Source organism: Curcuma longa, chromosome 13, assembly GCF_044706935.1.
Source record: "Curcuma longa cultivar G26 ecotype Majalengka, Jawa Barat chromosome 13, ITB_CL_G26_1.1, whole genome shotgun sequence".
Classification (NCBI taxonomy): domain Eukaryota; kingdom Viridiplantae; phylum Streptophyta; class Magnoliopsida; order Zingiberales; family Zingiberaceae; genus Curcuma; species Curcuma longa.
In genome coordinates, this window is record NC_133873.1 from 4,296,899 (window position 1) to 4,324,344 (window position 27,446).

Consider the following 27,446-nt stretch of genomic DNA (forward strand, 5'->3'; position numbering starts at 1 on the left):
AAAAATTGTGATAACATCATAATAGCTAAAACAATCGTTTGGAGGTGGGTAGGAGTCATAGCACGGCGCCAGGGAACATGCCATATATGACGCCGGACTCGTCGTACTGCCAAATTTTCATTATGGTGGAGACGAGAGACCGGGTCAACATTCCCTGCTGGTCCACGTCCAATAATGCGATTAAGTCGAGCTCGACCACGAGGCCCGCTCGACAAAATCACATTAGAGCGGCGTCTTGCAAGATGGTCAAGTTCACGTTGCCGACGAGCCGACACCCTCACGTGGGCCTGTTCCACCTGAAAAATGTGTTTGGTCATAGGTGGACCACTGCTACGCACACCTGCAAGAGTCCTTGCGCCACGGTCGCCTCCGCGCCTGTGTGCAGGGCGCTGGGGATGTGGCCGCGCCCTCTATGCTGTGCCGGGGATGTGGCTGCGATCTGCGCGGCCTCTATGCTAGGCCACCTGGCCATCGTGCTGGTTCGCCCAACCCGCGTGGCGACGGGCGCCCGCGGCCTAGCAACCCGCGTGACCGTGGACTGTGCGGCCTCCCGAGAAGTCGCGGTCAGTACGTCCGTGCGCATTGCCACGGGCCGTGAGACCTGCATGGCCGCGTGAGCGGCTTGCATGGCCATGGACGGCGCGCCCGTCCACATGGACGTGAGCCGCGTCCCTCGCAGGCTCGCGAGCAGCTCCTGTAGTGCGCTCACGAGCAGTGCCTCCGTCCAGTTCGCGTGAAGCACCTCCGCCATGCACGTGAACATCGACCGAGCGAGTCGAGGGAGAAGCGCGCAGTGTTGCAACATAATCCCTTGCAGTCATCAGTTGCCGATATCTAATTGGCGCCACAGACTCCTGTGTGGGTGTCGGGCCGCTGCCAACCACACTATCCCCATCGTCGTCGGTGGCGATCTCCGTCGGTTCAAAATCATCTTCTTTCATTGCAGCAAGCTCTTGCGCATAGAAATCATCCGATGACATCGTGGAGAGAGAAATGCTCTGATACAAATGTTAGATCTTGATGGAGGTGAATACTTTGTGCGTTGCGGAATCTCGTAGGATCGGGAAGAAGTCTACAAGAGTCTTCTTCGTAGTTTTTCGCTCCAAACGTCCTTGGGATCCGGTGGTGATGCCCCGCGAGTGAAGTCTCGTACTCGTATGTTAACGAGAGAGAAAAGGGAGAGTCTTGCACAATTTCTTTCTAAGAGATAAAACTCTCTTAGTTGACATGCACAATGATGGAAAATGATGAGACCTCCATGCCTTTTATAGAAAATCAAAGGTTGCATTTGACAACCTTTCAAAGGTTACTTTTTCCAAAGGTTTGGCAACCTTTCCAAAGGTTGTGCCCACTGTGGGCAACAACCGGTAACAGCTAGAATTTCAAACTCTTTATTTACTAACATGTGGACAAGCTATGAGGTCAATATACTCACTACATGCATATTTTGTTGCATATGTTTAAATTGATTGGTAGTGGAGGCATAATTGTCCATTAGTAAAGACTTGTAAAATAACCAAATTTCTTTCGTTCTCATATTGTTTATAATTCTTTGTGTAGATTAAATGTTTGATAACATATATAAGATTTGCAAATATCACACCGACGGATTTGATAGCTTACTTCTGTTACCTAAAACCGTGCTCTGTGTGATTTCAGAAAGGATTTATTGCTTGAAAAGTTAGTTTCATTCAGTCTTCAAACTAAATAATGAGAAAGAAAACTGCTTTTCAAAATTAAGACTAAAGTAGGAAAGAAAAATGGAAATGTGTATGGTCATGCAAAGTTGTGTCATTACAATTTGGCTTCGTTTAGGTGTTCAGTATGCTTCTTTCTTAAGCAGAATTGGAAGAGAAAACCAGGCAGATGCTAAACCTTATAGAGGAAGATGCTGATTCATTTGCTAAACGTGCCGAGATGTACTACAAGAAGAGGCCTCAGCTCGTGAACATGATCGAAGATTTCTACCGAACCCATCGCTCATTGGCTGAGCAATATGATCAACTAAAGTCCGGATCTGGAGTGCGTCGTTCAATAGCAGTTTGTCCATCTTACTTCCACAGAAGCTGGTCACAGAGTACAAGCAGCAGTGAAACGGACGAACTATCCAAATCTTCTTCAACAGACTCATTTGATTCAGAGGACTCAGAAATTGATGATCCTGAAGAAGAAATTGTAGAAGGGAGTAACAGGCATTTAGTGAAACTGAAACAAGAACTGGAAAGATTTCAAGAGGAGAATGCTAAACTTAAGGTTGAAATAGCAGGGAAAAATGAAGAGAAGAGGGAGGTGATCAGACAACTTGCTTTGTCTTTGGATATCCTGAAGGAGGAGAACGTTACTTTGAGGAAATGCCTCAAGGACCTAGAGAGAAAGGGTGGCTTCTTTGAGCTTAAAAAGCTGGCCAAGGATATGTTCTCTGGAAAGCTGTTTCCTGGGAAATCAAAGAATTAAACTGTAATTGTAGCTCTGTAAGGATATGTTCTCCCTTTTTATTCATGCAACAAGTTCAGACCTTGAAGATTTATCACTATCGTGAAAAATTTAAGCATTTAGACGTAGTGAATCCTCCATCCACCACGAGATTATGGCCGCTGATATACTTAGCTTCATCTGAAGCCAAGAACGTCGCCGCCTTCGCCACGTCTTCCACCTCGCACTTCGTCCCCGCCAGCTCCGACGCGGCCAGCTCGATCATCTCCACCGCCCGCTGCTCTTCCATGTCCGGGAAGATTTCCCTGACCGCTTTGATCCCGAATGGCGTCGGCAACGAGGCCGGCGAGATGCAATTCACCCTTATCCCGTGCTTGCTCAGCTCCGACGCGGATAGCCGCACTGCAGCCGCCACCGCCGCCTTCGACAGCGAATAGGCGAGCGGCGCCAGGCCGCCGTCCAACCCGGTGATGCTCGCCGTGCAAAGGATGCTCCCGGCGCGGCGCGGGACCATGACCCGCGCCGCGTGCTTGATCCCCGCCACCACTGACCGGACGTTGACGGCCATGACGCGGTCGAACTCGGTGAGGTCGACGTCGGTGACGGCGAAGGTCATGGGACCGCAGATGCCGGCGTTGTTGTACATGATGTCCAGGCGGCCGTGCTTGGCGACCGCGAGGTCGACCACGGCGGCGACTTGGGGCTCCTGGGTGACGTCGCAGGGGACGAAGGTGGCGCCGGGGCCAAGCTCGGCGGCGACAGACTCGCCGAGCTCGTGCTGGATGTCTGCGAGGACGACCTGTGCGCCGTGGTGGATGAACTCGGCGGCTGTTGCCTTTCCGACGCCGCTGGCGGCGCCGGTGATGATCGCGACTTTTCCTTCTAGCCTGCAATCACTAAAAAAAATGCCCACGTCGAGCTCACGATTGATAAACAAATACCAAGTTTGACCACAGAAAAATAAACAATGAAATTGATCACAGAAAATTGATTTGGGCGAGGAAAGAACGCAGGGCAGAAAACAGAAACATAATTTTATAAATGAATCCTCAAGGAATGACCTCGCCGGAGTTGGGTGGGTGGAGAATTGCTGCTGTTGCGTTCTAATTCCAGTCCTGATCGCTAATCCCCTCTTAAATCTGCAATTGAACAAAGCCTGTAGGGAAAAGAAGATGGGAGAAGGAGGAGAAGCAGGCAGAGCGGCGTACCTCAAAGCCGTTCCGAGCATGGTTTCTTTGAACTCTTCCTCTTCTTCTATTTCTCTCTGTGAGATGAGAGCAAGGGCAGCGGAGGATCTTCCTTCTAAGCTGACTTGAGTATTAGAGCAGGAATAATATGAAGACAATGGTAGATTCGATCTGTCCAACTAACTTAGTTGGTAAAGTTGAATGATTTTTTTAATTGAATTTCAGATATCTCAATTAACACGAACACCTTCGAATGAACTTACGTTAAAATGAACTTTGTCATGCTCCGTTGTGCTTCATGGAATCTAAATACTCGCTGCGAGATTTTCGAGAGCCAGAATGGTAAGGGCTGTTGATAGAATCGTTCTTGAGAGTAGACCAGTCATTCTTTCTATTTTAGCCAGCGTCTCCTACCTGTTAACTCTGTGCAGATGAATTGTATTCCAAGAGAGGATGCTTTAATCTTTAACTAGTTTGTGTTTCTTAAGATTATATTGTTGGGAAAATTGTTTTCTAAATCGTATGAATTTTAGACATCATAAACTCGAATAAAGAAAATAATACATGTACAAGATTTAGTTTCATCGAGTATTATAGTACAACAATTAAAAGAAAATTGAAATAGACGATGGTCAACATTAAATACACGGTAATCTCTCACCAATAGAAAGCATGAAGATCTATCAAAATAATTCCTAACCCTATGGGGATTATATTATATTTATATGAACTCAATCCATTATCAATGATAACAATCGAATTAACAAGTTCTACACATGTAAACCATGTTAGTGTTAGCTCTAAGAGTCAATCATGAGATGATCGATTTGGGACTTTCGTATCATATTTTAATAAAGATAATATTTTATATTTATTATATTTATTTTAAAATCTGTATAAATTTGAATAAATATAATAATATCCTAGAGTGCTATATTCGGTTTTATAGTATATCAATTATTTGAATTGAGTGTGAGAGACTATAAATACTATTCTTAATTATCCTTAGTCAAGTACTAATATAAACAGCAATATTAATGCATTAAGACTAACGTGTAAGTTAATTGATGACTTAATCTCATAAGTTATGGATATGAGATCATATCAAGTTAATATATAGATATATATTAGACAATATGTATAGGATGACCCACCAAGAGAATGATTTATAGATTGTTATATGAGTGTCATAAATATTTTTATAGTGACTATTGGTATAAACAGTCCTCTGACTTGAAGTCACTACAGTTCCCTACATAAGGAGTTGTATACTTTAGTATCAACGACAAACATCACCTATAACAAGGTTGATTATAAAGTTGTTCACTAGGTATGCAATAAGCTATGTAGAGGAATGTGAATAATGTAAATGGAATTTGTCCCTTCCATATAACGGAAGTGATGTCCGTAGGCCTCTTAATTAAATATGACTACTAAAATGTATGATCATGCTCAAGTACGTCAATATAAGATATTGAACTTATTTGATTAAATAAGTCTACTTAGCGATCAAGAAACACATAGACAAATGAAATGATGACACTATCTATGTCTTGTAAATCAATCTAAATATCATCAATAAAAAGATTAAGTTATACAATAAAATAGTCACAGACAAGTTAGGTCAAATATACTATATTGATACATTGTTTGATGTTACTCATTGTTTATATTTTTAAAATAAGATTTTAAAGTCACCGTCAATATTACGAAAACATATTGGATCACACACAGAAAGCGCATTGATTTTAGAGTTTTATTGTAGTATAACTAAGCATGATCTTATCTGATAAGATCGTGTCAACCATAAAAGTTAGCGTTTGATCTCGACTTTAACTAGTAATTAGCACTACAGCGTGGGTTACGTGATTATTCTATTGTGCTCGTGAGATGGGCGGTGATTGTGCTCATGTGGATACCATAGAGGTGTGAACATATTGATCATGCTCAATTTGACTACACTCTCTAGATCCGCAAAGATTTTACACATCAAAAAGTATCTTTTTATACAAACGACTAATTAGAATTCACATGGATCTTTGGAGGATTTTTTTCCGTTGTGCTTGTGTTTATTTTTTGCATCAGAACCCAACAGTGATATTAGAGTCACTTACAAATTTGATTGAATCATATGAATGTTATAATCTATTATGAGCGTATTATAAGTTATTAATCGTTCTGTTTAAATAATGATCGAAGTTGTGATTTGATGACAATTTTGAAGCAATTTGTTATGAATAGTTTGTAAAAATTCGATTGTTAATATCAAAGGAAAATATGGCAGCAACTCATTTTATGAGTTAAGGAAATCGTTTATCTTTTAGAGGCTCCGCCTTGACCGTGCAAGGAGCGTTGTCCCTTGACCTCCACTCACTAATTAGATAGTCGCTAGGGGTGCTGCCCCTTGGACATCGTTAGAGGCGTTGCCTCTAGAACCTCGTATGGTTACACCAAATAAGTCATTAATTAGAATCATAGTAAAATGAAGTGATCTAGTTGATAAATATGATGTATGGCATGGTGCATGGTTATGACTTTTTACTCGATATGATTGGACTGTGTGTATAGTTGTTGTAACATTAATACGGCCTAAGTATCGTGCCTTTTATCTCTAAATCAAGTTGTAACATTTATCTTCTCATCTAACCATCTATTGACACAAAATGCACTAAACTTATCTAAGGTCCTTATGGTTGACACAATAGTTCAATTTAGTAGCTCGTGTATAGATAGACTTTAAAAAACCCTAAGAGACTTGACTGAATAGAAATAATCTATTGTTGCCATTGGTTCTCGAGTAGTTCCAAGTGGAAATCCAAGCAGCGAAGCGATAACAAGGTTTTCAACACCTAGCACGGCATGATCGTTGTGTTGTCCACCACCAGGGACGGATCCAGAAATTAGAGGTGGACTGTGCTGACTTTATGTATAAAAAAGATGAGTTAAATATCAAAATACAATGAATAAAAAAAGAACCCATTAATTTTTTTATACCAAATTGTAGACTATAAATATGTATCTAATTTTTTTAAAGATAAATTAAAATCTAAAATAGCCTAACCTTATGTATTTTTTTTAAAAATTAAATTAGAGCCCAACCTTGGATTCCTTACTGCTTAAAGTAATCTTCATGATTGGCCGCCGTATGCGCTTCCCGATTTACCTTGGTGGTCGGTGGGAAACTTCCATGGGACGGGCCGACCACCCCCAGAGATGTGGCTACTGGGATTATCATTTTTTTTAAAGTAATCTTCATGAGCAAAAGGGGTGAGAGAGATTCGAACTATCAACCTTAGAATAACTCATCAACCTACCGCTAGCCAACTGCGCCACTAACTCCTTTGGAATTTTTCATTAATGATAAATTACTATAAGACTTACACGGCTGAGCTACAACCCAGGATAGCTCCTACTTAAATCCGTCCCTGTCCACCACGGTCATGTTCAATACTGACAACACGATCGTGTTCAATACTATGGGTGGACGAAGTCCACCCAGAGTGCTACACGACCATGTTCGGCTCGACCAAAATGCCACACAGCCTTGTTGTATTGTCTAACACGACCGTGTTTCGCCCTGTGTTTCTTCCAACGCACCACGCAATGGTGGCTTGCCTAAACCCTTCTGTTCCCTAATTATAGATCAAACGCAATAGTTATCACAAAAACAATGGTGATTACGACTGTTCTTTGCATTCTTCATGAAAAACTCGATAACGATGTCTATCCTAGGTTTTTTTTATATAGATTTTGGACGATCAAATATTGTTTTACACTAGTAAATCCAAATCTAGCATAAACACCAAAAATCAACAAAAAAAACCTAAACTTTAATGTCATAAAATCGATGAAACTACCTTGGCTCTGATATCACTTATTAGAGAAAATTATTTTCCTAACAGCATGAATTTGAAACATTATGAACTCGAATAAAGGAAAATAACACATGCACAAAAATCTAATTTCATCGAGTGATAACAATTAAAAGGAAATTGAAATAGACAATGATTAAAATTAAATATGACCAGAATACAATAGAATAACCATTATCTACAAGCCGCCCACAAAATTCAAAAATCCTACAGAGAAGAAAGTAAGGGGTTGGTATGGGCTGGTATTCCGTAGGGATTAGGATGACAGCGTCATAATCTCCTCACTAATAGAGTAATAGAAAGCGTGAAGATCTATCAAAATAATCCCTAATCCTACAGAGACCATGTCCTATTTATATGAAACCAATCCATTATTAGCCCATGAATAATAATAGTGCCGATTAACAAATTTTACACATGTAAATCTTACATTCAATAACTCAAATTCATAGTAACAATTAAATCACAAAATGGATTTGATTTTCTTAATAACATAGATCCGTATATCTACAAGTAAGCACACAAAATAAAGATAAAATCCAACGTATACTCCCAAAATTACTAGTCTAGGAAGCTCAAAGAGCAAGTGGAAGAGAAAGTAGTTCACATGTATATCTCCAATGCATGTGTTGTGCTTCTTTTGACATGGCAAACGCCTGGTACCCTCAAGGTTGAAAGTATCATGCTACGCTTTTAAGAACATTTTGATAATTTTAAAACTATGTCGATGTTTTAAGAAGATGCGAAAACTTTGTAGGGTAAAATGAAAATTATTCCATGAATCAAGAATATTTTGAACTTCAGGGGCAAAAACTATAATTTGGAAATCATAGCACTATTAACCCTAAAGTCGGTACAGGCTAGGTCACCGCCTTGTCACTTCCTTCCGCGCGATCGGAGCTTTCCCTCTTCTTCGAAATGGCGGCTATGCGGGACACTCTCCTAAGGCACCTTCGGGTGAGAGTGGGTTCTCCTTTTCCGGCGCCTGTGGGAGCCATCGACTCCGCGCGCATCCTGCGCCGTCGCTTCTCTGAAGGCGCCGTCGGCACCTTCCTTGATAAGTCAGAGGTTGCTGAACGCACCATAACCGTCGTTAAAAACTTCCAAAAGGTCGATCCCTCCAAGGTACGCTGCCCAATCCTCATTCTGGTCTTGCTTGATTGAATCACTAACTCTTCTCGTTCGACGGTCATCGAGGGTTTTAACCCTTTTGAGAATTAGATTCGGATTTTTTATATGATGATGTAATCTTATCCGGCGTCTGTTGAGGATGGGTGAATTTGATGACAGCAGTGCGGCATGACAATTTTCTTGCTTTGGTTGCTAATTGTACTCAATGAGATGGCAATGCATTGGGGTGCTGTTAATGGAACTGGGATGTGAATGTTTATTCTGAGCCTGTATTAATTTTCTGCAATGCCTTCAATCATTATCATTTTTTGAAACTCTAAACATTGTTATTAGTCGATGAATATATTAACACTAATGGTGTTGGAGCAACATGAATTCTCAAATTTCGAACTTCCAATTATGATAGTCCTAAAGCTAGAAACAAATAATAATTGAGTTTGTTCTGAGGGTTAGGGACTAAATTTGTCAATTAAACAAGGAAGACTACAAAATGACATACAAATTGAGTAACCAGGTTATGCAATTATACAATGAACTATTCAACTAAGTAGTGAGTACATACACTCTGAAGTTTGGAGATGCTGGAGCTCCATTCATGTAGTTAGTAGACTATTAACCATAGAATTTTGTCCCTTTATTTCAAGTTTCCTTTTGTTTCTTCATTAGTGCAGTTTCAACCGAAGCGATTTGTAAACATAATATATTAGACTGAGTGCAAATTATCTTCTTTATTTTTTTTCTTCTTTTCCCTTTATAAGTTGTCTCAGTGCGGTGCCAATCCAAATGGCTTGTGCCCAACCCCATATACACCTGGTTGGAGGTTGGCTTGAGATGCCCAAGCCTTGGCTTGCCTTGCATCACTTTGCCTTGATACCTAGATGAGACTGAGTGGCCAGTCACATCATTAACATGAGAATCATAGGTGTCTCATTTTGAGACCCCATAGGATCATGAGGTTGTGAGCATAATGGTTCCTGTTTAGATGAAGTGAGGCCTCACTCTACTAATCAACATGAGATGATGGAATTTGAATACAAATATTGACGCACTAGCAAAAGTTTGCACCCCTCAGGTCTTGATGTCTTGGAACTCTTTCGATACATCAACTAAAGAAAATTCCTTCTAAAGACTCCATTCCATTCTCCTCTGTGGTTCAGGTCATTTCCATTTCCAGCTTGATATGTAAGCAACTCAGTTAAACAAAATTATCAAAAGTTTCCTCCATGGTTTTTGAGAGATAGCAGCGCCCATGATTTGTAAGAGAATGGATTATTCAATCATGCTTGAGAATACATTTTGAGCTAATTTATTTTGCCAAAGCAATTGTTTTTATTTATTTAGTGGTTAAACTTGAGTGGCAGTACTTTTCTCATGCATCCCTTATGTTATAGAGTGGAAACACATTAACTTTGATGGATGCAACCACTTGTTATGTGCAATATTCCATGGTTCATGTGTATTTCGTGTATGTGATCCTTTCTCTCCCCTTCTGCATCCATCTTCTATGTTTCAACCAAGTGGAACAAGCCTATAGCTTATGCTTGTTTGGTTTCACTCTATCATCAAAGGAATTCCTCCTCTTTGGATGCTTTGCATCAGAGCCTTACTTGTAACAACAGGCCTAGTACACCACATGAATTTTTAAGTGTTATTTTTCCTTGCAGGAATTGCTTTATATTTCTAAATGTTCATTCATACCAAGTTTGAATAGGTTAGATATAATCATGTGCTATGGAAAACTTCTGGTGTAAGGTTCACAAATAACATACTTGTACTTAAAGATTAGTTTGACCATGGGTTTATTGGTAAATATTTGGAATGGTGGAAAGCTAAAAGCTTCATGGCTTTTGTGATTCTAATAAAATTGTCAAAACCTTCCCTGGATAATTGGGGGAGTCAGTCAATGATGGAAAATGGATGTAAGTTACGGGTGGTTACAATTCAGTGTAGGATATGTCGATGAGTCTCTTTCTTCTGTGAATATTGTAACCACTACACTTTTACATATGATTTCATGGTGAGTTAAAGCATCTTAGATTATGCAATAAATTTATGTCATGTCCATTTTGATGATAAATAAGAGATTAGCAGTTTGCTGAGGTTAATTCTTGAAACGTCCAACGTGTAATATTTAAAGATTGGGGCAGTGTGAGAAGTACAGAAAACCTTTTTTCTTTCAAAAACATTCTAAATATAAAAAAATATTTACATCTTTGAGTGTTTGAGTATGAGGTAGCTAAACTGAGCTTAAAATACTATAAATTTAACACAGGTTTAAGTATACGATAGTTATGTCCATTTAAGAAAGAAGAATGAGGAGGAGCATGCATACCAAATTACAGAAGCTCTGTAAGGAAATGAAGATATCTAGATAATATTAGATGTACAGAACTTTATATTTGATGTCAAAAAATTAAGATGGAAAATATATCTCTGAACTATTTAGTGAGAACTCTACAATAAAATATATTTAGAGATTCAAAAGTATTACAAGTTTAGGAATCATATATATGTTTACAATATTAGTTTGATGAGGTTAAAGAAGCTTTGAAAATGAAGGTATGTAAGAGTGTTGGTCTAGATGACATCACTATTGAAGTTTAGATCATGATTTATATTGTGTCAAATAGTGTCAGGTTGAGTTATCACAATCATCATAATGCATAGTTGAGTCTCGTTCATAGATTAGGTGTACCTTGATGATAGTGAGTGAAAATAAATTATGATGATTTACACTTGCTGGAAGATGACTAATATTTTACAATTAGACTAGTATATGACTAAAATTGAATGTGTGAGAGGCCAAAGGAGTCCAAAGAGAATTCTTAGATGTTATTAAAATTGATTTAAATAATCTTAAATGTTATTTGTGATATACCTGTAATGTTCATTGATGAAACAAGATTCATGTTGCAGATCCCAAATAGTTGGGACTCCCTTATTGTTAGATTCTAAATTAAAATTTGATGCAAAAGATATAACACATTGGATGTGTTGCAAAGAGGGGTTTTGAGCTGATATCTTATATGCAGCATATTGAATTGTGCCTGGTCACCTATGAATAGTGTCATTTCTTCAGTGTCTTCAATTTTCTTGATCTTTTTTTCTGTGGGAATTGTCACAAAGTTTTCAAATAAGTTCAGGTACATGCAAAGAAAATATTAAAACTGACTCAATATTCAAAGTGAAATGATGTTTCTTGTTTCAGAGAATGCTAAGACAGTATCTCATTTGAATGTAGATCCTTGATTTAGTGGGAAAAAAATAAGAATTGATTTATTTTCCATAATTTAGCATATTGTCAATGTAAGGGATAGAGGCTGGCCAATGAAATTGTTAGTTGTAAAAAAATAAATCAAACAATTTAAATATTGCCACTGATATAGCTTTGCATACAACAGCTTGATGGGGAGATCAAATTTGTGGGTGGGATAGACAAGGCTTTGATGTTGAATCTAGCACATCATCTTTTTAAATTTTTTTAGCAATTATTTTCAGCTGATATAATGTACCTCTCTGTTAGTATATTGGCTAGCTGATATTCATGATTTATTTTGCTTATTCCAAATTGTCAAATGATGAATGCATGCCTGTGACCTTCAGAGCAAATGTTGTATGTTCCTATGCTGATCTATGTTCTTTCCTGGTCTTTGTAGGTCACACCAAATGCTCATTTCCAAAAGGATCTTGGGCTTGACAGTTTGGACACTGTTGAGGTTTTGATGGCTCTGGAAGAAGAATTTGGGTGTGAGATTCCTGATAATGAAGCAGATAAGATTGATTCGATTAATGTTGCTGTGGACCTCATTGCCTCACACCCCAAAGCAAAATGAGATTCACCCCAAAGAGGAAATTTCTTGTGTTTGTTAGTATCATCAGATAAGATAGATGCAAGCCTCTATGTGTTCAGAAGGTTGAGTTATGAATTGTTTTTCTTTCTGTTAAACAGGCATTGCAACTAGCAAGGTGCTTTTGTTTCCTTTATTGTTTGAAAGATGGAATAATTTTGTAATTTCGTCCTCACTGAACGTTTGTAGAACTTGCACTAGATTCAAAGACTATCTTGGAACGAGCTGCCCATTCTTCTACGGTTGGAAGTTCACTCTCTTTGGACTACATTCTTATATGCATCCATTGTAGTACACTACTGATAGCTAATACCTTCTTCTTTTTTTACTTCGCTTATCAAAATTTGATATAAATTTTCAAATTTTTTAATGTGTTTGGGATCCTACTATTAACTATTTTAATTTGGTGTTTTTATATGGGTTCAGAATTTGGATGACAAAGTGTAGATTGAGCTAGTAAACAATGCAAGCTCTTCATTTTCCAAAACTTGGCTTGGCGTTTATTAATATTATAGATCATCACACTAAGCTCCAGCACTCAATTACGATGGCTACGCGACGACCCAAATTCAAAAACCAATTGGCATATTTACCTTCCTAGAGCAGAAGATTCCAAGGTTCACAACTATGACAGGAGACATGAGCAGAGAGAGAGAGAGAGAGTGTGTGTGTTCTGGGTCTATATATTTGTCCTCTGCTCGCTACGTCTGAATCCCTTCACATGTTATGCAAAAGCCACATCCTCTGTTTGCTGCTGCACTGCACTGCACTGCACATGGCTATGGAATCAGTTGCTGGTTGATCTTTGTAGAGTAGTGTGCGATTGCAAGCCCAGTTAAAATGGAATTTTGCTTTATTTAAACACAATGCCAAATGCAACAGCTTATTCAGGCATGTCCATATTGTTTGGTAAGCAAATACGAGATTGAGCACCTTATCGTTTCCCTTTGCCAACAGTACTAACAACCCATGACAACCAAAGCTAACACTCTTCTCCCCATAGCATGCTGCTTTTTATGGTCTTCCATGGCCAGATCTACCTCTCCTCCTCGTCCCTCAATGATTCAAAAGCTACATTTCTGTGTTTGAACACAATCCACACTGAATTAATTAAACTAGAACAAGACAATGAATTCTTTTGCTGTAGGCCAAGATATCTCCAGCTCCAATTACACAACCTGGAAATCCACTCGCCCCAACTCTACAATCAAATTAGTTTCAATGAGCCACTCCAGGAAGCCTCCGACCTCAATGAAAAGTTAGCATGAATAGTCCTTTAACATACAAGGCCTACTGCACGATTAATGGCTGAATTAGTTATAAATGCAGAGATCCCTGCTAGGCTGCTACAACAACTGGAAGAGCAACAGAGGCGACCCCAAGTGCCCTTGAAATTGAGCAATTTTGATGTGTATGTTGTTTACTTATGTATACAGTTTCCATAGCTTATTGTGATTCAGTTTCTATGCCTCATCTACAAATGTAAAACTTGTAGGCAAATTAAGTGCTCTCTAGACAATTAAGCTATCGAAAATTTGATAGTCATGTTCAGAAACAAAATTTCCAAGTTGATTTCTTCTCTAAAAGAACTTATAAACGCAGGCATAGTGCAAATCATCATGAAGAGCAAGGAAACCAGCGTAAGCAATCAATGAGCTATGGATATATTGCTACAGTCGAACAGCCAAATAAACCTTCATCGCTATATAACAAAATCATTCTTGCACTCTCGATCAACTCTGTAAGTTTTCCTCTTCAACTTCCCTCACCTCCTCTCAGACGTAAGAGTTCCAACGTTGAAAGTTTGTAAGGTTTGCTGTAATTTTGTATGTTGATCGAGATCTTCTCTTCCCTTTTTCCTCGATTCGTCATGCAGAAAAGCCATGCAATGTGAGAAACATGCTCCAATGAGCACTGACTAAATGACATCGTTAAACACTTTTTCATAATTTAAATAAATAACGATTAAATTTTTAAAAATGATCGTCACGAGTTTAAAAACAGATTTGAACTCATAATTTATAAGCATTACACTATGCTTAACCATCACATTAAATTAATAATCCACGATGATTGCATTTCAAAATAGTGTTTTTCGGTGCAATTAGTCCACACCGACCGATTGTATTTGTCGTCCCACGTGGAGGCGGCTTACGGCAATTACACGAAGACAGACAAATAATGACAAAGAAAACAAATAAATGAAAATCCGATTAATCTGGTCCGTCCATTTCGGCCGCCCCTCGTCACTGGCCGTCCATCATGCGCACGAAGTCCTCGAAGCCCACGAAGCCGTCGCCGTCGGCGTCCACGTCGCCGATCATGCTCCGGCAGTCCTCGAGCGTGCACTCGCCGTCCCCGAGCGCACCGAGCACGCCTAGAAGCTCCTCCGCCGAGATCTTCCCGTCGCCGTCGGCGTCGAAGACGGCGAAGGCGTCGCGGAGCTCGGATCCGGCGCCGGCGAGGCGGAGGCCGGCGGCGGCCTCGAGCGCGGCGAACTCGTCGAGGCTGATGCAGCCGTCGCCGTCGCGGTCGACGTCTGCGACCATGCGGGCGACCTCGTCGGAGGAGGGCGGGTCGAGAACGAGGCGGTGGAGGCACGCCTCGAGCTCGGGCTGGGTGATCTTCCCGTCGCCGTCGAGGTCGAAGACGCGGAAGAGGTCGCGCAGGGAGAGGGAGGGCGGCGGCCGAGATGGCCTGAGTAGAACAGACGTGGGCGTGGCTGCCGGTGCCTGGTCGGCGAGGTCTTGGGAAGAAGAAGAAGAGGAGGAAACTGAAGCAAAAGAAGTGGATCGATTACTGTTGTCGTTCTTCTTCTTCCTCCTCTGTTCCTTGTTCTTGGAGTTGCACTTGAAGGAGACAAGCAGAGAATCCACACTTAGCTTCATGGCGGAGAATATGAGGCGGCCAACGAAGAAGAAAGGAAGGCGGCGAGAAAGAGGAAGAAGGAGAAGGAGAATTAAAGCAAGGAAGAAATGGCGAGGAGGTTCGAGGAAGCTTCGCGGAAGTGGGAGGAGTGGGAATTACCGGAGCACAAGGATTTGTACCATTTTTAATGGCGCCGATGTGGAAAGCTTTTGACTAGTTCAATTATTTATTTTGGATTTTATCAGAAATATTATAAAATCGTGGCTACATTTTTTAAGTTTCCAAAACTACTAAAATCTACTCCCGAAAATCATCAAAATTTTGCTTAAATGTCTTTAGGGACAAAACTGGAAAAAGACACCGCCTAATTGCAGGTCCATATGTATCGGTTTGTAAATCTTAATTTACGGTAGCATTCAAGCCATCGGTGGCTCTATTTCTGAGATGAGAGTGGTTTTATGATCTGTAGTGCTTTGTATGACCCATAGATGAGCATGCAAGTGTTGTGATTGTTGGGTTGCAAGGGTGCAAACATAGTCTCACATCTAAAACACATGGAAAAGATCATGAGATTAAAAGAATGGAAAGTATCTCCATTGGTATGAGCCCTTTTGGGGAGAGCCTAAGAACAAAGTCATGAGGGCTTAGGCTCAAAGTGGACAATATCATGTCATTGCGGAGATATTTTGATTCCATCGGTACTAACGAGTGGTATCAGAGCGAGACCGCTCTTCACCGGACTAATCACCGAATGAGCCATTATCCAGATCTAATCATGTGGTTTGAACCTTAAACAAAGGAAGTGAGTGCTCCCGTGTCTGAATCAAGAGGACCAGACACCAAGTTAGAAGTCTTAGTAGATCGGGGGGACCGAGGGACAAAAAGTTCTAGTTGCGACTAGGTGGGAAGTCCTAGTAGGTCGGGTGGACCGAGGGGCAAAAAGTCCTAGTTGCGACTAGGTGGGAAGTCCTAATAGGTCGGGTGAACCGAGGGGCAAAAAGTCCTAGTTGCGGCTAGGTGGGAAGTCCTAGTAGGTCGGATAGACCGAGAGGTAAAAAGTCCTAGTTGCGGCTAGGTGGGAAGTCCTAGTAGGTCGGGTGGATCGAGGGGCAAAAAGTCCTGGTGGGTCAAGAATTCAGACATCAAAAACGATGTTGAGGGGGGTTTGTGGTCCTTTGTTTGAGGGGGGGATTATATTGTTGGGTTGTAAGGGTGCAAATATAGTGTCACATCTAAAGCACATGGAAAAGATCATGGGTTAAAAGGATGGAAAGTATCTCCATTGGTATGAGGCCTTTTGGGGTCCCAAGAATAAAGCCATGAGGACTTAGGCTCAAAGTGGACAATATCATGCTATTGTGGAGATATTTTGATTCCATCGGTACTAATAGTGATATGTGAGCATGTGGGGCTATGGTGGCTTAGTGTTGATGGTGTCATGGGTTTAATGTAGTTTCTTGTGTGATGGGTTATGTGTGTGCTCAACGGTTAGTATTGTTTGGGTTACGATGCTAGTCTTTCGATTGTACATTTCAGGGGTCTAACCTCTCTTATTTTATATATATATGAACCATTTTTCAAAAAAAAATATCTTACTTCACAAATAACTCATATAATTATCCAACTGCTCTCTAATAAATTTTTCATATTATTATCTTCAATCTAAATTCTGAATCAGTCGGACATATTATAAGTTTCATATATGCTATAATGCAAATTTAATTATGTTTATCTACCATTCATATTATAATATAATGAAAATTCAACATTTTCATCTAACATTTACATTGTAATAGCTATGAAAGGGTAACTACTATAATTTTGTAGCATCTACTGTTAGGATCCGTACGAACTTCTAGATTTTACTTAGTATTCGCCTTCTTGAGGCGACTAATTTAAGGGTCCGCTCTGAGTTATCTATCTCCACTATGAACTCCTCTTTTTCGGATACCTTCCAAAGGCAGATAAACTTCTCATAAGTTTATTCTTACAAAAATACAACAATACAACAAGAAATAGGAATACAAATACAAATAAAAGCAAAAACACATTTATAAATGAGATCTTGCTTTGGATGATTTTTTTATTACTTAGAATGGCCTCTTGTTGGTATGAAAATGTAGCAACACTTCATCCTCAAACCCACCTCCAAGAACTGAGTTCTTTTCTTTCAAGCGAAATCCTACTTATATAGTTGATATTAGGATTGATTTTCGCATATCAGTCGACTGATATTCTCTACTAATCGACTGATTTGGTCAGCGATCAAATAACAACTTCTGAACCTTCTAAAATTTATCTGATTTTATCGATTTTCAAATGTTAGTCAAGTGATTGGCATATCAGTCGAATCGATTTATTTCTGTACACTTCTAAAACAGCACCAGTCGACTGATTACCCTGATTAGTAGACTGATTACCCTAATTATTTGAAGCGATTTGCTTCTGTTTGGTTCTAATCTAAATTAATCGACTGATACATATAATTAATCAAATCTATTTTAGTAAAAAAAATACATCTCTGAATAAGTTTCGTTTTGCACTAAAGATCATCCCGATCTGATATCCAAATCAAAACTTATGATCTTCAAAAGTTTACTTTATCGCTTCTGACTTCCTTTGCATGACATTCAGTCATCCTTGACCTGTCAAAACATCCCGTTCCCTAGCATATGGTCAACCTTGACCTGCCAAGACTTCATCGTTGCCTAACATTCGATCAACCTTAACTTGCCGGAACTTCCTCGTTGCCTAGTATCTGGTTGACCTCAACCTACCAGGACTTCGTTGTTATCTAGTATTTGATTAATCTTAACCTGTCAGGACTTCAAATCACTAAGGGTTCGATCAACTTTGACTCACTTGGACTTTTCTCTTGGCACTTTCCTTATTGGATTGTCGATCATCAAGTGTCCGGTCAACCTTGACCTACTTGGACTTTCTATCTCGTGTCAAGCGTCTAGTTTTCCATTGCACTTGAACTTCCCGTTTTGTGTTAAGTGTTTAATCATTCATGACCTATTTGGACTTTTCACCATTAAGTATTCGGTCAACCTGGGCGTCGATCTACTTAACATCAAATTAACATATTGATCAAATATCAAAATCCAACTTGAATCAAACTGAGCTTGGTCAATCTTGACCTAAAGTTGATTGCACTAATAACTACAACGTGCCCCGGATTTAAGATTTAGGTCGAAAATATAGATGAGAGATAATAATGAGAACCATATACTGAAGGATAGTTGGATAATTATATATGTGTTGTTAGTGAGTGGAACGTCTTGTTAATAAAAAAATTAAAATAGGATGTCCTTTGAATATTTGAAAAAAAATAAAAAGCCCTTCTAATTTTTACTCTAAAAATATTCTTATAAAAAATATAATATAATATTTTTTTAACATTTTAAAAATAAATGTCCTTTTAACCATTCAAATAATTAGGGACAAAAGTAAAAAAAATGTCTTTATTTTTTAAATTACTAAAGGAGTGACTTCTTTGACATGATGACCCATCCCATCAACAATTCAGGTAAAATTATTCAACTTCCTTTTAATATATTATTTCTATTATTATCTCCTATTTAAATCCAAAATCGATCAGATGCGTTATAGCAGTTATAATTTTGTTATTATTACATATGTTATAGTAGTTATAGTTTCATACGTAGTTGTTACATATGTTATAATAGTTACGGAGTTGTTACAATGCATATTTAATCTGTTCAAAAATATTTATGTTATAACAACTACGATTTTATATTTGCTACAACGTGAATTCGACCTGCTCTCCTAACATTTACGTTGTAATAACTATAGCTGCTACAACATGTACAACAGTTAGGGTTTCATTGCCAATAGTGGAGTCAGGAATTTTATAGTCCCTTGTCTAATCCCGAACTTATCGAAAGCCTCTTGGCTATCTTCCTCTTTCACACATAATTTTTATTTTTTTTCTACCATAAATTTAAACTACAAGTTCCTCTTTAATTCCATCAGCTCCCGGGCTAAAGCCCGAGTAGAGCAGTACCTAGCTCCGCCCGTGTTCATAGCTGTTATAGAGCACTCAATTGATTCAGGATTTAGATAAGAGATAATAATGGGATTAGTATACTAGAGGATAATTGAATAATTGTATATGAATTACTAGTGTGATGGGATATGTTTTTAATAAAAAAAATCAAAAATGGATGTCCTTGATTATTGCTCTCCCACAACTCCATTTTCATGATGGTGTAGGTTGCTCCCATTTCGCTCGCCGCTACTATGAAAATTGCTTTTGCTTTCTTTTCCTTTGGCTACTAAGATGTTTTAGTTCAGTAGGTTGTCTCTTGCCTGCCCATAGATTCAGCAACAGTTCGAAAGGTTGACCTATTCGGGAATCTCCAGATCTAGCTATGCTTATTTTCAACTTCTTGAAGCATTTCGTCGCTTGCTAGGCCCTTCCTCGTCTCTACGTGTCTAGGTATCTATCGTAAGTCTTTCCTCGTTTGAACCTTGCCATTAACGTTAAAGCTCTGTTATCCTAAGGTACTACTAAATAAAAGAATCTTATCAACGTCCATGAATAATAAATCATAGATCGAATTGCTGAATTGAAAAAATTGGGTGCTCTCTCTTTTTTCGTCTGATTCTTTGGTTTTAATCCTTACTGCCCAATCGGGGAGCATACAACTAATATGCTCCACTTATTGAACAAGATCTATGGTCGGTCTGTGACTTTGGATGTCGAAGGCATCCTTGGGGTGATCTCGTAGTTCTTACGGGGTGGAGACGATGGGGTCGATCCATGAATTTTCTTTCCTTTTGTCATATTTCACTCAAAGGGTTAAAAAGAGATAGCTAGTGCATCAAACTATTCGCAAGGGTCAACTTGATCCTCTCCTAGAGATCCCAGATAAGGGAACAATTCCTTTTAATTTTTATCCAATAATTATTCCTCTTCATTTTTGCTCATTCTATATTAATGTTTACAAAATTTTGTGTAGAAATGAAACAAAAATTAATTCAATGTACTTTTTTTTAGCATCTTATCGAAATATCTGTTTAATATCAATATCTCTATTTTGTTGTTCTAATATTACCTTTCAAATTACTCACGAGAGGCAACTAATGAAACGTTAAGGAAGTTAATTTTGGCATTAGTAAAATGTTTAGGCAATTAAACAAAATCCTAATCAATGTTTAACAATGTCATTATAACAAACAAAATAATGAATCGTGATGAATTTTCTATTTCCGTAACATATTGTTAATAGTGACCGCGTTATTATTACTTTTTTATTCAGATATCAGATTCTTAGGATTAGATTAATCCTTAAGTACGTAATCGATTCAATTCTATAAAAAAAAAAATTATCGGTCATCTAAATAATTCTGGAAGCACAAATGAGTCTTTGTGGATGAATTCAACATCGTAAGTTTTGTAAAATTCCTAATAATTATTCTGTTTGATAATATAATCGTATTAATTTTAATAAAATTTGTTACTCCATCGATTTTCAACGGCTTTTACATTCTTTTTGAAATTGTGTGAGAATTATGAAGGGCAAAATCGAAACGCCCCTTTTTATTGGAATAATCAAAGTGCTTTTTCTTTTGTATTGTTATATAATCAAAAAAGCATTTCAACTCATCATATAAACGACAATTATTTTCAAGTGCACTGTTCAACCGATTTTGATTTTTTTATATGTCGATTTCAAATTTAAACGGAAGAAGTTGAAATTAATAATTTTTAAAGAAAAATTAGTTCCTCTTTTGTCAGTCTCATCTTGTCTTTGCTGATAACTCCACCCCCACCTTCTTTCTACCATCTCCTCAGCTTCCTCTTTGTTGATTTATTTTGATTTGATCAACTTGAAGTTTTTCTTTAGAAAAAATTTATTTTTAATTTCTCTTGATCGCCTTTTTAAGAAATTTTTTATTTTTATTATTTTTATGATATGTTTAATCAATCCCGTATTGTAGCAATTACAATATGAATGTTGTATGAAGTCAAGTTCACATTATAGTAGTTAAGAAATAAATAAAAAATCGTATCTGCTACAATATTGATACCATCTACTTCAAGCGAAAAAAAACAAGAACTAACTAAAAGGGCACAACATAAATAAAGCCTGGATACTATGTACTTAAAAGGATCAAGAACAAGAACTAATTAAAGGAAACAACATAAATAAAGCCCTAGATAACATCTATATCAAACAAAGAAAGAGAAATACAATCATAAATCATCATTCATGATGCCACACCTAAGACTCGATAGCGAATTATTTGAAGAATAACAAATCGCAATCGAAGAGCTATAGATAAATTTTAGCACAAAAAAAAAAAAATAGCCCTAACACAAGCAAATAAAGGGAAGAATCTGTTCGAGAGAACGACATTAATGAAAACGCCAAAAATAAAGCTAGAGTTAGAAAGAACAAAACCCTACACCGACCATCTCAGAAACGGCGATGTCAACAGCTACCGCAACAACCTCCGATCCCCTCTCCACCTGGCGAAGCACCGGTGACGAAGGCGCCGCGGCGACCACTGCGGAAGCCGCGGCCGCCGCCGCCGCCGCCGTTATATCGACGATCTCCTCGATCTCCTTAGCGATGCACCGGAAGGGCACTTCGATGACGGGGATGCCCTGATGCAAACAATCCGCTGCTCCAGCCACCATCTTGAACCCCAAAAGAAACTCCCTATGTCTAATCAACCGGCACCAATTGAATCCGCACGTAAAGAATCCACGAAATCCCTCCTCAAAATCCGATCTCGCACAGATCTCGCTCAAGAATCCTCCCCGCTAGGGTTTCCGGCTTCCTTGTCAATTTGGGCGTCCAGCGATCCGACCGCTATTCTTGGTATCTTCTCGCGCAATGAACGAAGGGCCGCCGCCATCCGCGAGCCATTTATTAAGGAGGTCGAAGGCTACCTGCGAGAACCGGTGGGCGCTGGAACAGTACCGGGCACGTGCGTGTTTCGGGACGTCTCCTTTTACCGTAACGGACACGTAGCTGTGAGCCAGCCGGTGAGTTGCGCGTCGGGCGATAAGTTCTCGGTGGCGACGACGCTGCCAAGTCCCCACTCGGTCAACCACCCCGCGGAGAAGGGGCGGCCGTTGGATCGGAGACGAAGAACAAATCGGCGAAGAATCCTCGCCGTTGGATTATTGCGGCAATGAGAAGAATCTAGATTGGATATACACGTTCACACGCGTAAATTCTTTTTGCCCTTTTCTTTCACAAATTTCTTCTTATTTAAGGAATCGATTTGAAGGGTTGCAAATAAACAAAATTATTATTATTACCAAAATTAATTTTTTTTAGGAAATCGTGATTGCTTCGTCACAGTGCAATACGATAAAGTAGATCAGCAATTCGAATGCGCAGAAATTGCCACTCTGTTTGATCGTCGGAACGAATCAAATTCTAGATCGATTTATTTTAAAATAACTTATATAATTTAATTTCTTGGGGATTTAATTGATCTAAAAATATAAATCGTACCTAACTGCCTACCTACCGATTCCGTTTCGAAACCACTGCTTTATGAGCTATGATATTTATTGAATTTTATCCAGATTTATCTTATTAAGTAATCTAATTAATTATAATTATGAATTTGTGCTATTAAAAGTGGATTTATATATATAATATTTATTAATATTTCATTATTAATGATAGATTAATAATTAACTTACTTAGGTAAGAAATGGTAAGAAGTAGGATGAGCTCTTTAAATAACAAGATTCAATTGGGTCATTTACTAGGATTTATCTACATTTAATCTAACGGTCGATGAAAAACTTCTATAGAATCGGATCAATCACCTTCAATATTAATTAGATTGTAAAATTTAAATATCTAAATTATTAAAAATTTAATAAGGAGAATAAGATATCGTCATCCATATTCCATTGTATTTAAATTCATCGTCCTTAACTTATATATTTAATTTTTATTATAATTTAGATGTTACTGACTCTTGCATGTCTTTTTCTTTATTAAGTTCACTAAGTATTAGAATTCATGCAACAAGTAAGCAAGGTGTCATTTGTCTCAAGACATAATTAAGTTGGTTATGATGGAGCAGAGTTATTGAAGTAAGTAAAAGTCAAATCTCGACGAAGTCGATGTAATATCTTCCTCTATCGTGATCAACTATAGCTTTTCAATTTATCTCACATATGATCGTGAAATCGATCGTGTAAGACTACTGAAACGATGGATTCCATCAAAGAGCTTGTGCTGATTTCTTGTGCAGTAGCGCTGGAACGCACCAGCACTGGCAGTGTGCAAAGAGACATTCTTAATGAGAAAGAAAGGGAAGACTGTGGAGTCTGGAGTCTGGACACGGATTTCTGACTTTAGGTTTTGGGTGCTGTCAGACACACAGGGACAGGGTATCGATCGGCAGCAAGACATCAGAGGGGGTCTACCATACAGATGGCTATGTTTGACGAGTGACTGTTACTGGTCCTAGCAGCAATAGAAGTACAAAATGTCGATGCCTAAATCTCGAATAAGAGTGCGCGTTTCTGCCAAGGTGAACAGATCCAAACTGTACTCGAGTGCTCTAAGTCTTTCATTCAGCTCTAGTTCAAAGACCTGATGAGTATGCTTTCTTGGATAGCCTAACTGTGCCACCACTTTCTTGGGTGATGAAGTGCATCTTGGAGAGCCATGGGAGGTTCAGTTGAGCTGAAAAGTACTGACGATTCCCAAATTCTGGTTCAGTACCATACAGGAATCCGGAAAGTCTTCTCCACGAGTATTTCCATTGGGATCAGGCAATTCCTCCTCCATACATGATGAATGTCACCTTCGATTTCTTCCTGTGCAACATCTTTCTATTGCTGTTTATTTCTCTATTTGTCGTAACACACTGTATTGATAATTGCATTTAGACTTGGAAGTGAAGTTTTCATATGTTTGAAAATTGTTCTATTCAGTTTTCATATTATCAAATGCAAAGGACACTAGTGACTGAAAGGAGAGCCAAGTTACAATTGAAGTTAAATGGCAGCAAATGGAGAAAACAATATATGCCTCAGGCACCTTGTCATCACTGATTTTCTCAAGCATTAAAGAAAATGGGAGCATAGTTTTGAGTATTCCATTGATCTTGGAACAAAAAGGCAATGCCACATGACTGATAAACAGAACTGAGCATCAACTGATCTTGTACAAGGTGAGCTCCACGCATCAACAATTTTCTGGGCATCCTTGTTTGTAAGCTCATTTACATGGCAGATTTAAGTATTCCATTGATCCAAGAGCCTTAGGACTTGATCACAATCTAAAACTAATAGACACATTCGTGTTGCAGCTTATACTTGCAGTTTCCTTAAAATCAAGAGATTCGATCTGCAATAAATAACATTCATAGTGTAAATAAAATATTAAACATACCATAAATATAAACGGTGTTCATACTTCTTCTTCAGTGAAACCCCTTTGAAGTAAGTGAAGTGTCTTATGCATCATCGTCCCTAATAAAGCCTCTGAAGTAAATTCCTACAAACTGTGATCTCAAAGATGTAAAGTAGCTTCCTTGATAAACTAATCAAAATATTTGAGAAACTGTCTGATATACAAAGATTCAGAAATGAATTTTTATGTATCAAGCTCTACGTATGAGCAAAAGGCAACCAACACAAAGTCTATTAGAATTTTCCTATATATGAACAATATTAATTAATAAATGACTTTAGTTTTTATCTAAAATAGTCTAGATAAGCTGAATTCTTTTCATTCTTAATCCATAGCCAGCCTCCTCTTTTCTCTCGTCTTGTTGTGCTCGATAGATCACTGTGATAGGCCACTGTGAAAGTAAAGTACTCATATGCACTGTGATTGATATCTGACAATTGAAGCAAACTTGTGTGTTTGCATTCTTCTCTGTCACTTTTGGAGACTAATTTATTCATCTTCCCTGTTAATATTTACCTTCTAACAATCATATACCAGTTAATTCCAAGACTGAAACAAGTATGTTTAACAGTCGCATTCGTCAAGTACAGTGCAAGTTCACACCTCTAGAAACAGATGATTGATCATGGTGGCATTTTACCATCTCTGTCATTCTTCAAAATGGCCATGAAAGCTGGGCATTGATGATATCATTTAAGAGTCTCAAGTGGCGAAAGCAAACATTGAAAGCTAAGTGATCCTAACACATGAAACAACTATTTAACCCCCACAGAAAGCAGATGTGTCTTCGGGCAGGACAAGCAGGAGGTGGGCACCTCATAAATGCAATTCAAAGGCATTATGATTGCAAATCTGTGTTGAGCAGGTGGTGTGGTAGACAAGTGTTAGTGGTTAGCACAAACAGATGAGGCCTAAAGTGTAGGAAGCTGTCCACATTTCCAATCACCTCTGTGGTGGTCTTTAAGCTTCATGCTTGCTTACTCCTGGCCCATATCCCCACCATCATCTCTCCCATTAATGGCTGGAATTTGTAATCCTGTCTTACTGAAAATTCTAGCTGTAGTTTCAGTTCTATGGTAATGGTGGTCATAGCACACCCCAATTGTTTGTTCTTCCTTTTTCTTTTTCTTTTTTACATTTTGTTATGAGAGTGCGGCCAAAAGAGTTTTACCAAATGTAATTTTGATCATGGAAAATGATTATTTGGAGCACATTAGCATGCAAACAAAAGGACTGAAAAGATTCATAAGCTTTTATACATCTCCATGGGTCACAAGAAGAATAATACTCTGCACACTCAGACATACGTAACAAGTCAAACAAAACAAACCGATATTGCCTGCAATTACAAGACACATTTCCGCTGATTACAATAGCACACATAACTAACATTGAAACAGTTGCAGAAACATGAACCACGAAAGCAATTAACAAGATGCTCACTTAGGAAGTTACTACTAGAGTTGTTGGAAATCGACTTTATTCTCGTGAAGAACTAATTGAATGCGCATGCAAGCGCAGCTCAGGAGGGATAGAGCGGAGAGGTGGGCAGGAGAAGGGCGAGAAGGGAGGGATATAGTTCGCATTGACTCACTCATGACGCAGAGTGAGGCAAGAGAAATGAATGAAGAATTGGGCCTTACAAGGTCAAGAAAAGGTCTTACAAGGTCAAGAACAATTAAATCAAGAAAAGAAATTGAAGAGGACGAGAGAAGCTCAGCTAAGATAACGCCAACACGAAACTAGCAAGAAACACTTGCTACAGCAAACAAAGGCCGAGAGAAGAGGAGGGCACTAGGATGAAAGACAAGTATCCTTTGACCTGCGCTCCAGCTTCTTGCCATGTTGGTGATAGCGAACAAAGGCATGGGCACTGCATGTACCTTTACGGGTGCGGAGGATTGTATCTGCTGAAAGAACACAAGTGTTAACAATAAGAAGGGCAAAAATAAGCTCGCTTTCTACTCTTCAGTTAAGCTCTTACTGATAAATAGCTAAGGAACAGATTGGAAGCTGCAGTTCCTTCCATGCTTCAATTCAGAGGCTTGAATTAAAGAAGAATCAAAAGGCAGAAATCCTGAACAAATTAAAGCTACAAATTACAATCATAGAGAGAGAGAGAGAGAGAGAGAGAGAGAGATTTTGAGAGGCAAGTGAGAGGTAGTAGTAGCCACACACCTCAGACTGCTTGAGAAAGCGTAATTGATGTCACAAAAGTGAGGGGAGATGCAAAGAAGGGACACAACTACTCACATAGGAAGGTAGGCTTGTGGTATTAAAAAGGATGAGGAGATAAGGTAGCAACTAAAGAGCAGAGAAGAGTCTTCTCTGGCTTTTCAGCAATGACTTAGATGGAGGAGTTTGGCATGAATGTTAGGACTAGGGTTAGGCATGGATTTGTAGGCTGCTCGGCGTTCAATTTGAAGCATGGTAAGGCGTATTACTGCATGTCATACTACTGGTTTTTCTTTTGCATTTATAAAGTAAATGATCAATTCAAAAGAAGATTGACTCCATTTGTTTCTTTTCACTGGCCAATCAAAAGAAGTCTTATGAGATTTTATTGAAACCTGTGATAAACAAAACTCAATTTAATAAAGACATAAGAATTGTAACTTTCAGTCAAAGATTGTATCAAAAAGAAAGTATTTTTATATGAAATAATAGAATGACTAGCTA

General features: G+C 38.7%; 4 protein-coding genes and 1 long non-coding RNA gene across 7 annotated transcripts in view; 2 read left to right on the forward strand and 3 right to left on the reverse strand.

Moving 5' to 3' along the window:
* The window catches only part of LOC141844138 (protein NETWORKED 3A-like), a 5,793-nt gene extending 3,332 nt beyond the window's left edge, over positions 1-2,461 (forward strand). Inside the window, exon 3 of the mRNA XM_074732153.1 lies at positions 1,844-2,461. Within this exon, the coding sequence (XP_074588254.1) occupies positions 1,844-2,454 (611 nt within the window). The 3' untranslated portion in view covers positions 2,455-2,461. The remainder of the gene's footprint in view (positions 1-1,843) is intronic.
* LOC141844137 (momilactone A synthase-like) lies at positions 2,308-3,922 on the reverse strand. Of its 3 annotated transcripts, XM_074732151.1 has the most exons (5): positions 3,884-3,922; positions 3,642-3,803; positions 3,495-3,572; positions 2,516-3,329; positions 2,308-2,434 (listed from the first exon to the last, which is right to left on the reverse strand). In XM_074732151.1, exons 2-4 carry the CDS (start codon positions 3,659-3,661, stop codon positions 2,531-2,533), a joined length of 897 nt encoding a protein of 298 aa, XP_074588252.1. In that variant the 5' UTR covers positions 3,662-3,803; positions 3,884-3,922; the 3' UTR covers positions 2,308-2,434; positions 2,516-2,530. The 3 variants fall into 3 exon arrangements, with proteins under 3 accessions (XP_074588252.1, XP_074588253.1, XP_074588251.1); XM_074732152.1 differs by lacking the exon at positions 2,308-2,434 and having other exon boundaries at positions 2,441-3,320; XM_074732150.1 differs by lacking the exon at positions 2,308-2,434 and having other exon boundaries at positions 2,441-3,329.
* A 4,434-nt stretch (positions 3,923-8,356) lies between these two features.
* LOC141844331 (acyl carrier protein 2, mitochondrial-like) lies at positions 8,357-12,695 on the forward strand. The gene is made up of 2 exons (XM_074732367.1): positions 8,357-8,617; positions 12,280-12,695. Exons 1-2 carry the CDS (start codon positions 8,411-8,413, stop codon positions 12,454-12,456), a joined length of 384 nt encoding a protein of 127 aa, XP_074588468.1. The 5' UTR covers positions 8,357-8,410; the 3' UTR covers positions 12,457-12,695.
* A 1,810-nt stretch (positions 12,696-14,505) lies between these two features.
* On the reverse strand, positions 14,506-15,468 carry LOC141844394 (putative calcium-binding protein CML18). The gene has a single exon (XM_074732452.1). It carries the CDS (start codon positions 15,357-15,359, stop codon positions 14,718-14,720), a length of 642 nt encoding a protein of 213 aa, XP_074588553.1. The 5' UTR covers positions 15,360-15,468; the 3' UTR covers positions 14,506-14,717.
* A 10,581-nt stretch (positions 15,469-26,049) lies between these two features.
* Positions 26,050-27,018, reverse strand: LOC141843797 (uncharacterized). The gene is made up of 3 exons (XR_012603072.1): positions 26,946-27,018; positions 26,752-26,844; positions 26,050-26,677 (listed from the first exon to the last, which is right to left on the reverse strand). It is a non-coding gene; the product is annotated as an uncharacterized LOC141843797 (long non-coding RNA).
* Between the last annotated feature and the right edge of the window lie 428 nt (positions 27,019-27,446).